An 18,401-nucleotide genomic window follows, 5' to 3' on the forward strand; every position below is an offset into this window, starting at 1 on the left:
TTCAGAAGCACATCAATTCTGTATGACTGGAAATTTTTATGTTAAGAAAGACACGTTATAGAAGGTGTGTCTAACAGTACTCAAAATAATTTCCCAAAAATTACAGATTTAATGAAGAAATTATTGAGTGGTCAGGTCCAAATTATGATCATGATCCACTTCATCAATTTTTCCAATTTTACTGATTCGTAAGTTCATAAAAAAGAATTATTATGTACTCTGAGCTGTTTTGATGGACAACTGAAAAAAAGAATAAATAAAAATAAAAATAAAAAAATCCCAGAACTAAATGCTCACTGGATTTTAAATTCTGAACATTAACAGCAGCCCAAAACCAGCTTCAACTTACTATCATGTCTTAATTTTTTTTACTTATAAAATGCTCTGACTTAATGCCTACCATTGAAAATCTGTTCATATCTCATTTTCAATTGCACGCACTAATTATTTACAGAAAAAAAATAGCATTTAAGACTTCCACTAACCTAAGTAGAGGTCACCAACTTATTAGTTCAATTAAGAAAGCCTATTACATGCTCTGTTATTGTTTCAATAATTATGTCACGTATTTATGCCAGGTAATGCTCTAACCTAAAAGTACTGGATGCTTGATTACAGAGGTCAGTAAAAAAATTAAATTCCCATAGCTGTGAGAGAATGTCAGCTTTCATTTTCATTTACAAAAAGGAAGATAATTTTATAGTATGTGCTGTCAATTTTTAATATAATAGGAAACAGAATGTACAAATATAAGATCTGCATGGAATATTTAACACAGTCATTGATTTCCTGTTAGGCAGGCAGGTTGTTTTCAAGCGTGGACAATCTCCTTGCAGTGGATTGGATAAAAGACATAAGACTCTCAACTATTCTGTCATTATTCTGCCTGTGACATTTTGGTAATATTTAATGGTGTAAATTATTTTAGTGCTAACACTGTAGAGATTTTTCTGTACAAATCTGCACATCTACTCAAACATTCTGGATAAAAGGCATATAAGTAGTATTGTTCTTATAAGCAAACTGCTCTACCAAGAAGCTGAAGTTTGGTCTCCACTGATGTTCTGAAACAAATGATGTTCATTACTATTTTTTCACTCCTTACACACTGTGAAGCAAAATAAAAGCTGCATTTATGCCTTATCATTTATTAATATTGGATCAGAGGCTTCCAGGAGAATGCTTAGTCTTTCATATCAGTGTGTATCCTACAGAATCATTAATCTATGGCTCTTTCAAACAATAAACTATAATCAAGCATTTTTTGATTAATGTTTGTGTACATTAACTGCTTTTTAAACTTGGATCTTTCATTGGTTTATAGGGTCAAGAATAGCAACCCAGTGACAGAAACTGCAAAGCAATATCTGATTTAGAAACAAGAAAGAAGGTGAAAAAAAAATCAAGAAATATATTCTTTGAATTGATAAACTAGTATACATGATTAACTATTCCAAAATTATAATGAATTCAAAATAATTAAGATATCAATTGTCTTGTATTTTTAGAACTGACACCCAAGTCTCATATATTTATGTGGAGTACAGTGGTATGAAAGCCTTTGCAAACTGACCATTCATAGACTATTAATTCACTGATTATATATCATCATTATGCTAGTCTTTTCTTCTATCATTGCTACTTATTATAGTTTCCCAGTATCTTAAAAGGAAATATCTGCTGTCACTAAATAAGGCTTACTGTTCTTCTCCAATTACCACAAAACCTAATGTCAAAAATTCAACTGCCTTCAATACAGCAAAATGAACAGTGCTTAGAAAACACTACACAAAGATGTCAAAAGCTTGTTTAAAGATTTCTTCTGTTTTGATATTCTGCTTTAATATTAAAGTATATCTTAATATAAGTTTTGAAAGCATATTTCTCAGCCTTCAGTTCTTTAAGGTTCATTAGATTGAGCAGAAAATTTGAGACAGTGGCCTTCAGATAAAATGACCTACATTATGCATCATAATGGATATGCATAAAGGATAATTTTAATTATCATCTACATGTTCAAGTATGTCTCACAAATTTAAATATATCAGATGCCAGAAATTATATGCCTATTCATATCTACTCTGCATATAGCATACTCTTTATTACTCATGAATGCAAATTAATTGTAATCTCTGTGTTGAAGTAGCAACAGATTTACAGAGCAATATAACTGCTACTGAAAAATGGTATCTGTATAACATCCATATCTTGTGGGGTAATCTGGTTTAATTTGGCTCCATCTCCAAAAATGAATTCCCATTAGCACTGAATTGTGCTGGGTGACATCCTGGAATGCATCTTTCAGCTATACTTCATCAAAAAGGAATTCAGTGCATCCACTCCAACACAATTTCTGGATACAAACCACAGTGCAGTAAGTGGAGATCAGGAGATTTCCTTCAAGTATGCAGTCTTGATCATAACTAAAACTCTAACATAGATGCATTCAAAGACTGGAAAACTGTATGACTGTGAGGCCCACTGTCGTTTAAAATTTGGTTACCCGAATAAGATAGTGGATTTTATTCAAAAAGCAGACAGAAAATACTTCTGTGAAACTGAAACATCCCCTCACATTTATGGCACGCAAATATCTTTATGAAACCAATCCTGTAAATAAATTTTTTGAAAAAATCATAAATCCTGATCTTCTTTTAGACAAAAGCTTTTGCAACACAGACAACATTAAAAACTTGATGAGCTAAGCTGTGCTGGCTCTCTTCCCACACATAGAAGACCCTTCCTGACAAGGCTCATCACATTACCCTTTCATGTGCCGACATGCTACGAATTAATGTCTTAACTTGGGTTAAATAAATCCAGTGATAACCCGCTCATCTCTTGAACTAACTTTCTGATGACTGATTTACCCTTTTCTCTTTATTATCTGTGACTGTTAATGGGTCATTAAACATGTAACTACTGGCTCTGGACTGTGAAACTGTCTTAGTTACAGCACACAATTACATTTGCAAATATTAATTTCCATTTGAAACATAGAAATCTACCTGCTAAGTAATGACATTGCATTCAATTCAAGAACTTACTCTAAAATCAGAATCTTTTAGATTAGAGAGACTTTCATGTGATACTCAATTTGTAGGGAACATACAGGAGCAAACATCACTAAAGATTCCTCTCACGGATTCCTGTACACGGAACAATTGACTACAGAAGAGTTTTGTGCATGAATGATTTGATGCACTGAGCCTGAAACTGGAAAGAAGAAAGGCTAACAGTGGATTCACGTAAGAGAACGTGTAAAGTTTCAGAAGCTCTTTATTTCATGTTTCATTTCTATATTCATATAGTTGAATGAGTCTTTAAAATTGCTTCAGTAATATGGATTTATGTTACAGGTTTATTTTCAAATCATATAAGAAGGGATCTCAATAAACTGTACATCTTCCATTTATGAAATTTGCCATAAAACTCATGTCACCATTTATTTTATTTGTATATAGTTAGGGTATAATCAAACATAAATATGGGTAGGCAAAAGGTTGTTTCTTTACAACACCCAGACTAGCATTAACATGAATAAGATGTTTTACCAGATATTCATGCATTTTAAAGCTTTATCACTAGATGAAGCAGAAACCCAATGCTTCTTACAAGAAGTGGCCCGTGAAATCAGATTTGCAATGCAAAAATTTATGGTCCCCTTTGTAGTGAAAGCCTGTGACATGTTATCTCACTTAAGTAACCAGTGCCAGATATGCAACTTCTGTTATCAAGTTACTGTCTCCCAGAAATGCATTTTTGGCTCTCTCAGCTGGTCTAAAGACCTATTTTAGACTATGATGGTGGCAGCTAATTTTTCTAGTAAGGAATATAAGATAAATGTAAACCTCTATATAAGTGTTGTATATTCTAACACACACATTCAGGGGAAGTGAGGGGGAGAGGTTTCTATAGCTAAACATGATCTCAAAAAATTCTTCCATATGTGGAAAAGACTGCAAAGTTAACATATAAATATAGATATATATAAATATACACACCGAGCAGTATGTATACATTTATATCACATTCATTAAACCTCAAAACATAAAATAAATTCATTTCTGTAAGCAAAGGAGAGGTATAACTTTTCAATATACAAAATCCATCTCCTTGAGGTATCATAGACAGCAAAACCTATGCTCTACTTGTTACTTTTAATACAGCTTCAGTTTATCTGGCCTTGTAGTCAAATTACAAATTAAATATAATTAAAAGGCATATGAAAACTCATTTGGCTACAGTATAATTAAAATTAAGAGGTAGGAATAACAAAAACACTAATAAATATTACATATTAATATTGATTTTTAATTAAATAAAATGAGAAAATTTAAGCACGTTTATGACTGCAAGATGGTAGTACACCAAAATCTAGAACTAGAGAAACCCTACAAGAGAAATTCCAGCTCAGAGCAGACTCTCGCATTTCAAGCCTCGTTGTTTTGTTCCATCACAGGTATTATGTGATCTATAAGGAAATGTAGGTTTGCAAGCATTCTCTTTACCCTCAAAATCTGGGCTGGAAGTTTCTGTGGAAGACCACTCTAGTTTTCCTTTTAGGTTGGACTAGATAGAAATAGTTAGATAGACATTGGAGGCAGGATGAATTGTCTGCATTTACTGAAATAAGCATATGATAAGACTTACTGGCTTCTGGAAAATGCTAGGCAGAAATTACATCCTCGTTAGAAGAGAAGCATTTGCCATTTAGTAGCATGTTTATAATAAGCAATATAGCTGTTATAACAGCATACAATTTAATAGGAAAATTGAGTATTTAATGGTGACCATGACATAAATAGGATTTTATTGCATTTAGTTCAACAAGTCTGAACAATCTGTGACAAGATCACAAGTTCTTTGTTCCAGAGGGACAATATGCATAGCAAAGATGAAAAACTAGAGGAAATACTTTAAAATATGAAAGTATGTGACTAATTTGCACTGCACTCCTTAGATCTCAAAGCACTAATTAATTCAGCACAATGCCAGTTATTTACAGTGGATATGCCTAGGATTGTTTAGTGAATGTACCAACAAGAAAACCTTGCCCTGCCCGAATTCCTAAAGTAAATAAATCCATGTGACTCTAATGAGCTTAGTGCAGGCTCAGCACTGTGTTAATGCAATTGCGTGCTTCCTTGCAGCCTGAGGTACCAGGAGAACAAGTTCACATACATTTAGTGAACAGACAAGAACAAGCTCACACCTGCCCAAATACAACATGTAAACATACAGGATAAAGAAGCATACAGAATACTAAACAAAATCTGGGGTCAGAGATGGAGCCAATAATTCCAACTTAGTGAATTAAACACCTATATCATGTGATGTTTTATGCAATAAAATGTCACTGATGCTTTGGTGTTTTTCTTTTAGATTTTTCTACTTTCCTGAACAACTGAAAGACAAATTTTTAATGTAGCAGAAAACTCCCCAGACGTGGTATTTCAGGTTTCCAGACATTAAAGTTCTGCTGAGATTGGGCGTCCTATTCACAGGCTAATGAAATCTGAAGATTTCACAGTTTCCAAATAGCCAGGGTTATTTGAGTGAGCTGAAATAATCTGTTTTGTTTTATGTTTATCCTCCTTCTAAAATTGTGTTGTTTGTTTTTTAAAGACAAATCCCAGTTTCAACATTCCTGTTGAAGCTTTCAGGTTGGCAGTTTTCCAGTATTGCCACAGAATATAAGGCCTTATGCTAATGGCCAGGGCTGCCAAAATACACAAAGTAGCATGTACTCCTTTTCCTTTAAAATTATACATGGATCCACGTTGTAATTTGCAGATCAGGATCCAGACACCAAAATAACAGTTGTTTGACTATATCATGGCTCTAATTTCAAAGTGATACTGCTCTAACAAAATCCCATCTGAACTGTTTGGTGTTTTCCACATCTTCTTCCAGCAGCTCCAAGAATATTTAGTATTTCTAGCTGATATTTTGTTGCCAAAATCAGTCACCATTTCACAAATCTATAACTTTTCAAGAACCTATAGTCTTCTTCAAGAAGTTACTTTTAGTGGCATACTGCTATTTTACATCAATTACACTGTTAATTTTCATGCATTACTGCATTAAATTTCTTTTCTCAAATTAACGAAACTACCATCATACTTAAAAACCTAACTGGATTCAATACTAAGATGTCAGATAGATGGTTCTATAGAAGTAAGTCGACTTTCTTTCTGGAGAATGGCATTAATGTAAACTTCATGGATACACTCTGACTCATCACTATCCTAGAGAGAAGGACTTTTCTTTTTGTGCCTCTTTGCGAGATTTCGGAGTAATGAAAATCATGATGATGAATTGGTGATAACCTAATTGTAGAACAATACCACCTTGTAGAAGGGCCATCAAAAATGTTTTAGATATGAACACAATCTCTATGTAGCCAGATTGGATTAAAAGATATAAAAGAACATGCTATATGCTTACACAACCATATAATATTCCATCCTCAGTTATACCTTCTGAGAGCAGCACCAACTTTCTGGAAAGGAGCCAACTCCTACAGCCTTATGGTACACCCTATGATATTCATCTTTTCTCAAAATCCATATCTTTTTTATGAGAATATCATCTCTCATCATAAAACAAAATTAAAATGTACTTGTACCCTTGGTGACCATGGAACAAAACATAAAATTTTGATTCAACTACAGTTTGGGAATTCAGGAAACATTATGAAATGAGAAACATTTTGCATTTTATGCATCTCAAAATCTCCAGATCTATGAGCAGTATGAAGATTTGACAGCTCTTACTGTCATCAGGATTGGCAATAAACTTTCCAATTATGAAAATTCTTTGAATCTCATATCTTTAGTCTTCCACTGTATAGGTGCTGTATAAAATTTTCCCATTTTTTAAGGAGGATAGAAAGAAAGACAAGGACAATGTAGGACCAGTGAGTCTTATCTCTGTGCCTGGAAGGCCTTCTACAATGGAGTGATGGCATCAATGGACAAAGGATGAGCAAGAGATGATATCTATCTGGATTTCTGCAAGGCCTTTGACATAGTCCCACATTACATCTTAATCTCTAAATTGGAGAGAGATGGATTTGAAGGGTTGAGTATTCAGTGGTTGGGGAATTTGTTGAACAGTCACAGCCAGAGGGTTGTGGTCAATGGGTCTATGTCCACATGGAGGCCAGTCACAAGTCGTGTCCCCCAGGGGTCCAACTTGGGACCAGTTGTCTTTAATATCTTTATCAATGACCAATGATCAATCAAGTGCAACCTGAGTAGGTTTGCAGACAACACTGGACTGGTGTTACAGTGGTGCAGTTGATATGATAGAAGGAAGGCATGCCATCCAAAGTGACTTGGACAAGCTCGAAAAGTGAGCCCACATGAACATATTGAGGTTCAGCAAGGCTGAGTGCAAAGTGTATCATCTCAGTCAGGCAATACTAGATAGATACAGGTAAAGATGGGAGAACTCACTGAGAGCAGTCCAGAAAAGACTTGAGAGTTCTGGTGGATGAAAAGCTGGACATAAGGCAGAGTGTGTGTGTGCAGTCCAGAAAGCCAACAGCTTCTTGAACTGCATCAAAAGAGAGGTGGCCAGCAGGGCAAGGGAGGAGAGTGTCCCCTTCCTCTCTGCTCTTACAAGGCCCCATCTAGAATATTGCATCCAGTTCTGGGGCTCCCAGCACAAGAAAGATGTGGAGCTGTTGGAGCAGGTCCAAATAGCAGCCATGAAGATGATCAGTGGGCAGGAAAATCTCTTCTATGACGACAGACAGAGGGTGCTTGGCTTGTTCAGCCTGGAGAAGAGAATGCTCTGGGGAGACTCATTGCTGCATTTCAGTACTTAAAGGGAGTTCATAAATAAGATGGAGATCGACTTTTTTTATGTGGCCCAATAGTGACAGCACAAGATTTAAAACAAAAAGAGGTGATATTTATGTTAGATGTTAGAAAGAAATCTTCAGAAGTTTGTGAGGCACTGGAACAAGTTTCCCCAGAGAAGTTGTGGATGTCCCATCCCTAGAGATATTCACATTCAGGCTAGATGAGGAATTGGGCAGCCTGATCTGGTGGGTGTGTATAACTGAACACAAATGTGTTTGGTTTTTTTTTTTTTTTTATATAGAGATGCCAGTTGTAATTAAAATAATCAAGTATATTTTATACCATGTAGTCCACAAGCAGCAACTTGAACCTAGGGCCACATAGGAAAGTTCTCATGAATCTGAACAAGTGATAGCAAAATATGCAATTTTTTTATATGGAGACCATTCTGGAGTTAGAGGTCTGTCATACATGCCAATAAGAAATGTTTCAGATAGCAAGAAATGTAAAACTTGCAGGTAAATTAATAATATGGATGTAAAAGCTTTCCAACTTATATTTTTCCCTTCATAACAATTGTTACTGAGTAAAAATTATAATGAAAACATGACCACTGGAAGAAAATATCAATAGCTGAAACAAATAGCACCACATTAAAAGTAGGATGTCTATGTATTTTTCTTCCAAGAAACAAGTAGTACATTAAGCTCTTTAAAACAGGTATAGACTCACAGTGCTTTACACCACTAAGAGTGAAATATCTTATTCATTTTCACAAATACATATTAAAATGAACATGCAAATATTTTTACATCCATATATGGTAACACATGAGTATTTCCTTACTTAAATGTAGCAACATAAATTAGAAATTCCAATATAATGCATAAATATGAAAAATGTTTCAAAATTATCTTTTTCTCTCTGAGATTCCTGAAGAAACTTTCAAAATCCTTCCCAACATCCAACACATTTGTGTTAAAATATGTGTTCACTACTTCCTTTTTTTTTCTTTTGTTTGGTTTATAAAATAAAATAATAGTGCATAGTACACTATTGAATGGAAAACAGAAGTTTTCATGGCACATGACAATCAAATTGTTGGACAAAAAAAGGTGTTGTGTAGAACGCTAAGTAATACAACACAGTAAAAAATAAAATCCACGATTTAAAAACGTAAGCTAAAGAAATGACTTGAGTTCACTCATTCATACTGATTTTGCTGCTTCCCAAAAGTTTATTTCAGGAAGGATTTTGCTGTGGAACTCCTATTTATTTACTTTACAATTAAACATTAGCTAGGTTAATCTACTGCTCACAGAGTCTGGAAATTTAGGGATGGCAGTGCCTCAGAAGAAAACCTCATCCAACCAGTGGACAAATATAAGATGAAATAAAACAACTATCATGTGCAACAGATATTTGTCTAACCTGTTCTTGAAAATCTGCAAGAAAGGAGTTTCTGCTACATCTCTAGTAAAGAATGTTCATGCTTCTTTTGACTTACAGATTTGCTACACTTATGCTAAAAAAATCTTGTTTGGTTTGTTTGCAGTTCTTTTCTTTCCTTTTTTATTTATTTTTTATATTTTATTTTTGTTATGTTTGTTTGTTTTTAATAAATAACCTAGTTACTCCTGGTATAAATTGCCGCTCCTACTCTTTCTCCAACGGGCACCAGAACACAATTGATCATCGTCCTCTTTACAACAATATTTTATATATTAGAAGACTTATGACTTGCTCTTAGTACTTTCTAGACTAAACAAATCCAGTTCTTTAAGCTTTCCTCATAGGTCATGTTTTCTAAAACTCCTATCATTCTTATTGCTCTCCTTTTGTCCGTTTCCAATTTGTCTATCTTTCTTAAAGCATGGTGTTCAAAACTGTATACAGCTTTTCAGATGAAGTCTCACCAGTGCTCGAGAAAGCAGAATAATTACTTCCTGCTTCTTCTCCAGCATTACCCAAAATTAGATGCAACTTCATTGCAATGGTATTCCATCATTGCTTCATACTGTTTCAAATACAGATTCTTTTCTTCTTTTCCATTATATGGCCTCAGTACATGTGAAGTCTCCCTTCTAAATGAATTTGTCTTTACTGAATTTCAAATTACTTATTTCAGACTTTCTCTCCAGTTTATTGAGACTAGAGCAGTTTACTAAGCACCTTATCTGCTTCTGCTGTATCTGTAGTTTCTTGCATCTTGGTTCATAACCAAAAATATTCTTTCTTTTTCATCCCTGAAATAATTTCTAAAAAAGGACTTCACAGAATTGGATATAGGAAAGACTTCTTAGCAAACTGCTGTAAATGTTCCTCCAGCCCAGCAATGAATAACTGAATTTTTTTCTGTAGCGTGTTATATCTTTCAGTTGCATGGACATCCCATCCTGATTTCATACTTGATACCATTAAAATGATAACATTTATTGTTATAGCTTTTGTTGTTTTAATGTATTTTACACTGTATTTTACCATACTATTGTAGTTATTACAAATATATGATGGGACAGTTACAAAGGCCTAATGAATTCAAAGTACATATGTCACAGCTACCATTTTCTTCTTAAGTCACAAAGCCACTTAACCCTTTGAAAGGAAATTTGATTTGCTTAACATCGTTTGTCCTTGACAAATACAAACCATATTTAGAAAGGCTGTGCTATGTAAGGGCCATCTAGACCTGCATCCTGTTTTAGATTGTGGCCCAAAACTAGGGACCACCTAGGAAAGAGTGCAAGAATAAAGTGAGTGCATAATGATAGACCACAACTTCAAGAATGTAACTTAAGACAGAAATCACCAATCAGGTGATGATTAGGAAAATCTATAGAGCAAAACAAATATAAATAATGCACTGGGATAGATAAATAATGAAGAAATTTCATTACTTTCAATACTTCATAATGACATGTTAAATCTATTAATTATCCTACCACATGTAATAGCTATAATAATACTAAAGTGTTATTTTCCATATATAAATATGGAAGTTAAGCAGACACATTATTTTTGGTGGATCTGTTCTTAAAGCTTTCCAGAAAGAAGAGCTCTGATATTTACTGTTTCAAAAATATCAAAAAAACAAAATTTTTGGTCAAAGCATCTCCTTCACTCAGATGTCTAAAACAAAAAGTACTGAACCTGCACATTAACACTTAGCAAATTTCTTCCTATCAAAGGAACTGCAGCATTATCTGAAGAACCACACTGAACTATTATAAAGGGCAGTGCAGTAATGCTAAAAACCACTAATCTTTGTGACCTTTTATTCCAAACAAATATTGTATAAATATTATCATTTTAAAACTATGTTAATGAATTTGTTTTAATAATTCTGTATTTCACTTTTTCTCTTAATATTCAAATCATTAACATTACAAAATATCAACAAAATCAAATGATTTCTGTATTTCCAAAATAAATGTTTTGATTTAAAAAATTTATGCTTATTTATAAACAAATATTGAAATTCACAAAATCAAACCAGTGTTGGGCTTAGGGATATTATTTTTTCTATATGGAAAAATTTCAAATCTAGCATGTTCAATTAACAAATTTTTTGAGACCATCTTATTAGGATAGTCTTGAAACAGAGGACTTGAAGAAGACTAATATTATAAGAATACTGACACACGAGCAGTTTTTCAATAAAACATTCTGGAATTTTGCTTATTGTACCTAGTGAAAAATGTATCACTTCCCTTTAATCTATACCTGTTATTTTATAGCTTTATTGCTTTAAATAATGAAAAAAAATATTTTCATGAACAGCTTAGAACTAGTGGTTTACAAGATAGCACATGAAAATACTGTATAAGTTTTAAAGTACTAATTATTTCTCCATTTACTTTAAATAAATTACCCAAAACTCCAAAAATTGCATACTTTTGAAATCAATTTAAGTAGGCAAATTTTCAATGCCTTTCTAATTAAAAAGTTGAATTATGAAATGCTGAAAAAGTATCTGTGAAATGTTTTTAAAAAGATCGAGAAATATAAGATCCCAAGCATAACACTGAGATTCTTTCTGCGCTGGAAACAAATGCCACACCTACTAGTTTCTGCTCAAAGAACACATCACTAATATTGCTCGTTTTATTTGTGGAATATTTGTTTCACCTTGAAATATCAAAACTGTAAAATTATAGAAGCGAAGCATAGAAAAGAAGGGACTGACCTGATCTGGAGAGGGTCTGTGGTTGGAGTGTTGTGGCCTCCCAGGAGATCGGTGATGGTGATGGTGGTGATGATGGTGGTAGTGGTGATGGTCATCATCATAGTTATCTGCCATTAGTTTCATTCTGTTTTGTGTCTGTTTAAGAGGGACAATGAAAAAAATTATTACATGCTGGAATTGATTAATCTAACAGTGTTTTGGCAAGATCTTAGCTCTTTGTTCACTCTTTCTTTTGGTTGTAGCTGCAAGGATCTCACAATAGAAGTCAGGACTGCTGGCTCAGAAAGAAAAGGAAACAAATAGAGAAAGATAACAAAGGATGTGAATATATCTGTCTCAGTTTTCACTTACATAGAATAACACAAAGAAATCAGAAAAGGACATGATTAAGGATGTTATGTTTGAAAGGTGTCAATGAAGACATTGAAGTTTTCTAAATTTACTATCTTAGAAGAGTTGCCTATTTTCCGTTTATTACTATGTTTCAATAATTAACTTCCAAAATCTCACAAACAGGAATATTAAGCATGCTTCAAGTATTTACAGTTATCTATCAAGGCAAGACAACAACAATTGTGAACAGCTATGCTAAATAAATTTTGGCTTAATTTTCCTTTTTTTATTGCAAGCAAGGATCACCCTGCTAAATATTAAGGTAAAAGAATCTGAAGTCTAGTTGATACAGACACAGTTGCTTAGAGGAAATAGTGATTATGGGACTTCACACATCACAGAATGAAAGTAAGTCTTAGATAAAGATCTCGAAAACAACATCTATGCTTCAGTTACTGCTTTGTACAGATTATAAAATCTCATGTCACTGTGAGGTAACAAGATACACCCTTGCTCTTTATCATTATTACAATTATTCCATACCATAACATACATAGACTAGAATAACACAAACCTTGTTTATGGCACCAAAAATATCTTTCTACCTAATTGCCCAATATCAGTGTATACAGCACTTATTTTTTTTTTGTTAGAAGGATTTAAGGCTATCTCAGGAAAACTTGTTAACCATTAATCAAGTTTTACTTTTGCACTGATAAATCCCTGGAGAAAATGCCATGAGCTTACAGGGACCTCTGTCAAAATTTGAAGATTTCATTCAAGGTATACACGATTAGTACTATGCACATGGCTGAAGGAAAGACTGAAGTCTAGACACATTTAATATCATATTAAAAAAAAAAAAAAAAAAAACTCATCTGAACCCTGATATAATTATTTTGTATGGGAATAGATGCACTTGAAAGAGCATTATTTACTTTGTGCCAGTTCTCTACGTGGAAACCATTTGAGTGGATCATGCACAAACAATTGGAAATACACTGGAAATAGACACTTTTCTACTGACATTAAAGTTAGGAATATGAAGTCAATTAGAAACATTCACAGTTCCACTTGTTCCCCAAGGTGGCAGGACACGTACTGAGGGACACTGAAAAACACATCACCCCAAGATTTTGCTCAAACTGATCATTCCCAAATTGAACAGATGATTTTAAACACCTCTCATTAATTTGTGTATATTCCTAGGCTAACAGCTCTAATTGGATTCCAACTGGTAATGTCCATGAGATATCTAGCAGCCTATATCTAATATGTGGTAACTAGTCTTCAAGGATTAAGGTAAATACATTCTCCTATGAGAACAATCCTATACCAAAATTTCTGCTAGGAAAACTTCACTGGTAAATATACTTTAATAGAAAATTAAAAACTGAGATTTCAATTAAGTTTCTTGAATTTAATTAGTTTTGTTGAAGTAGAAAAGAGATTTTGAAAAACAAACAAAAAACAACAAACAAAAAAGAAAAATAAAAAAGGAAGAAGAGAAAAACAAATATTCTTACTACAAAATATTTGCACTATAAAAAAAAAGTAATGAGAGGAAAACCATGAACCACTGGGATCACACAAAATCCTAAGATGTCTTCTTTGCAACTAATTTTATTTTGAAATATCGTAATGCTTCTCAAGAACTCCACATGATGACCATTGGGGGACAGTAATAAACAGATTTCAGGAGGGCACTAGCACTCAGTTCACGTTACGACAGACACAGTAACAAGGCAGAGGAACACTGACAGATTAGATATGGATATGCTTTAACCAGTGTTTGTTGCTTTCTAACCATCACTACAGCACCTTTGCTGTGAGCATCTTCCCTGCCTCTTACAATATAGATTTCATCCATAAGTCCAGAGGTAGATTCCTTTGAACAGGAATTGCACAGATTCTGTAGGGTATCATGTCAGACTTTTAAATGCTATTTTCTGCACAGCTGGGACAATTCCATTTTTTCCATTCTAATTAAGAAGACAAAAGCATTGACCTGTATGAATTTTAGTCATGAATTTGCTGATTTTGCCACAAGGCCAACTCAACCTGAATCACCATTAACTTGTTTGACTTAATATTTAAAGAGGAAGTCCTTCTGAACAATAGTGGAAAAGACGGAGAATTAATCAATAGTAACCCACTTACTGTAAACACTGTAATATTCTGCCTCTTTGGGAAGCTCCTAAGATTTTATCAGTTTACTTTCTTATCAATGAACAGCCTTAAATTTCCTACCTTTCAACTGTATCCCATAAAAGAATGCAAAAGTTAAACAAGATGATATATGCAATCCTAAAAGTGTCCCTTGTAATGAGGTGTTGGGGATTAGATGTGTCATGGGATAAGAACTGTAAATGAATGATGTCATCTTTCTAATTTGGTGCTGAAATATAAATAAACCACCTCTAATGTTTCCTCATTTTAGATGCCAGATTGCAGTAAAGCATTCACAAAGAAAGCACTAATGCTCTAGTAGGCTTCCTTTAGATGTTCTGCTCTGAGAACAAAATGCATATGAAATGCAAAATGGAAAAATGAAAAATGAAAAGTTGATTTTGCTTTCAACTCATACACTCATCAAACTGTGCATGCATTTACATGATTTTTTATTGTTATTTGTTTCTTAAAATGATGCTAAATATACATTTTTTCTTCATAGCTTTTTCTTTCTATTTGTTAGTGCTTCACAACGGTAACTGGTATGACTTTCAGATTCTGTTCCTTTTTACTTTGGCTGCTAACAAAGAGTACTTCAAAAGTAAACTGTGTTTTCCAGATATGACACCTATTACTTAGATAGCAAAAAATATGGTATGATTTCAAGCTTTTCCAATTAGGATTTCTAAGGATGAGGAGGAGGATTTCTGGATGAGGAACAAAACTGAAGGCATCCAGAAAATTAAGAGTAACAATAAAATCCCTTTCATGTCCTTCTAAGTAAAACTCTGTGCCATTACTTCCATCTGCTTCCCTTGCTAATTCTTTTAATGGTTAGAAGGCGATGAAATGTCAGGTATATTTTTATTTGAGGAAGAAATTAATTAACCACACTGGAACTCATTCAGGACCCCAGGGCTTCACACCCCTACGCATACATATAAGCACACACATCAACACACAGAAAGGAGGTTTTATTCACTGTGTGTTTTAGGACATTGGCTCATCAGACAGACAGTAACTGCTCCTGATCACAGTCCTATATCAACATATTAGATCATCACTTCAGTGCTGACTGATGGGGAAACGTACCACCTGCTTACTTGATAATGCTGTGATTTCCTGCATCATCTTCAGCATACTTAGAAATTTCAAGTTCAAAGATATACCAGATTTTTTCTTATATTACTTTTGAAACAGATTCCTTAATATGACTTTTCAGGGTTGCTTGGAAACTCAGAGTTGGAATTTGCAATTCATAAAAACTGTACGCACATTCAAGCAGCATCAAATCTAATCTGCATCATTTGTTATTCTATATGAATTACACCACAACATGTGTTGGGTACTTTCCACATGTATCACTGCAAATTATGTAGTATTCTGTGAATTAAGAAATCATTCTTTCTTACATTCTTAAATTACAAATCCTTTGATACGGAGCATGACACAGATGACACTACAGTTTCCTGAAACCTCTTTGCCAATTGCTTTATCAAACAGAATATTGAAGAATATTTATTTGCAAAATTTTTGTTATCTTCTAATAGTTTCATTATTTGTTTTCATTTATGATAACTATTGATTCTTCTTTCCATAGTAAATATTTTCTAATCTAATTGCCCTGAGTATATCACATATGGCCAAATCAACATAAGTCATGCCTATCAATTTCCTACAGTGGAGCTCATTCTTCTCCAGTAATATTTCTAGAGACAAGCATGAATCACGATGTTACCATGTTTCAAAGAAACTATGAAATCCAAAATTAATGTTAAGTCAGAACTTCACTGCACACCACATCTTCTCTTGTGCTCATTATAATTTTTCCTCCAAAAGACAGCAAATTTGTTTTGCAATCTTTATTGGAGATATGGGCTGATTTCAACACAAACAGAGCATTAAGTTTAAGTCAGCAGCATGAATAGAAATGACCTGTTGGAATTCAAAGGCCTTTTTTTTAAATTGATTTTCTTCCTCAACAATCTCAGTGATTGTCCTATTATCACAATTCAGAGATACACATTTAGTTTGTTCTATTGTCCAGCATATTAACACATTTCTTTAGGTTTATAAATATTATGTTTTTATGTGTGCTTATGTATACACACACACTTTTATATACTAATTTCTGTACATATGCATTATTTCTTTACCAGTGAAATATAGCAAAGACTTTAGACCCACAACTGCTTAGGTGATTTCACAATTTTAGCTCTTTCTTACAAATTAAAACCAGTTTCACCAGTTGCAGCATAGGCTGGATTTTCTGAAATTAGAAGCACTGTGATACACAAGCTTGCAGAGAAATACTGAACAGGTGACCCATTTGACTTCAGAAGGAGACTGGCTCTCAGCAGTTTCAAGCAATTTCTTGAGACTGAGGTTTCCAAACCTCTCCCTTATTTCATTTCCTTTTCCATCCTGCCAAAGGATGTGCATTGCATTCTAACACAGACGTTGACAGCAAAATCCTAAATTCTGTCTTTGATGTGAATCTGAAATAATTTAACATAAATTAGTATGCCAGGTCTGATCTGTGAACTCTAGCAGTTTAGGATGCATTTCCTGTGTGGAACACATCTGATACAAAAATAATTAAAAGGCAAAGATCATAATTATTTTTTCCCCTGCCATTTTCAGCACGGGTCAGTTTGGTTTTGGAACATTACCTGAAGTTAATAATAAACTAAAATAGATAAGCTACAAATTTTAATTTCCTGTTTTGGCTATTTATCACATGCTGAAAAGGCACATCTCTAACAGCAAAATTATCATTAGATTTTTTTTGAAAATGCCTGGTGAACATCAGGCCCACACCCAAGAAGGAACCAGTTTTAATTAGGATTTATATAAGGAATGAAAATAAAAGTAAACTTGTAAAATGCAGCAATATAAACTGCATCTCCTACAGGCAATGTATACCCTTATTAGATTTAGCCTGAATAATGTCTTCAGGGTTTTTGTTGGTTGGTTGGTTGGTTGGTTTTTGTTTGTTTGTTTGTGTGAGTTGTTGTGTTGTTTGTTTGTTTTGCTTTAAATTTATTACTATGTTCACTAAATGCTATATTTTGGGAAAAAAAAAAAAAAAAAAAAAAAGGAATGATAGAGGAATTAGAAGTGGCTTAAATGTAGGTGCACAGGTATATTAACCCGTGGGGCTCAAAACAGTTGTCTTTGATCATTCAGTATCACTATTTGCTAAGCTGTCAAGGTCATGAATGGTATGCGTAACTGAATTTCTAACCCACTTACCAAGAAATTTATGATCAAGCTCTGTACAAAAACTGACAGATATTTCTTGTCCTTCTAAAATTCTGTAGAGTTTAAGTAAGGATCTACAGAAGTAAAATGAAAGTCTTTGATTGACTGGCAACAGACTCAATAGCTTAACAACAATCTGTAACTGTAAAACTATAATATTAAAACCGTCTTTTAAAAAAATATTTTAGCAAGGTGGCAATAGGCAGCTATGCTTTGATCTGTCATCTGGATAAAGTTAACAATGAAACTCTCATGAATGAGGTTCAAATGAGGAAAAATAGTAATATTTGTAGCTCTGGGATATAGTTGTAATGCCATTCAATAGCTATCACTTTTCTTTGGATTTTCTACTCAATCTCTCTTCACTAAATGGAATTTGAAACATTTCTCGAATATTCACTTTCAATACAGTAGGATTTTTCCCTATGTTATACAAGAAGGAGACACATACAAGGTCTACAAACTATCCTGGGAAGATCCTACAATGTAATTATTAAAGCATGGAAATTAAAACCAAGAGAATCGAGTTCTAGCATTGATTCTGCGATGGGCTTTGCCATCTTCAACATTCTGTAACCTCTGTTTCCTGTAATCTCACTATTTCACACTTTGCTTCCACAAAGCACCCTGAC

At 33.7% G+C, this 18,401-nt stretch overlaps 1 protein-coding gene across 2 annotated transcripts in view; it reads right to left on the reverse strand.

The window, feature by feature from the left end:
* Positions 1–18,401, reverse strand: part of ERC2 (ELKS/RAB6-interacting/CAST family member 2) — a 429,234-nt gene that overhangs the window by 109,269 nt on the left and 301,564 nt on the right. For both annotated transcript variants that reach the window (XM_031609751.2, XM_090148181.1), the window contains one exon: positions 12,001–12,135. In XM_031609751.2, coding sequence (XP_031465611.2) covers positions 12,001–12,135 — 135 coding nt within the window. The remainder of the gene's footprint in view (positions 1–12,000; positions 12,136–18,401) is intronic.

Source organism: Phasianus colchicus, chromosome 11 (genome assembly GCF_987193195.1).
Source record: "Phasianus colchicus chromosome 11, bPhaCol1.hap1.1, whole genome shotgun sequence".
NCBI classification, from domain to species: domain Eukaryota; kingdom Metazoa; phylum Chordata; class Aves; order Galliformes; family Phasianidae; genus Phasianus; species Phasianus colchicus.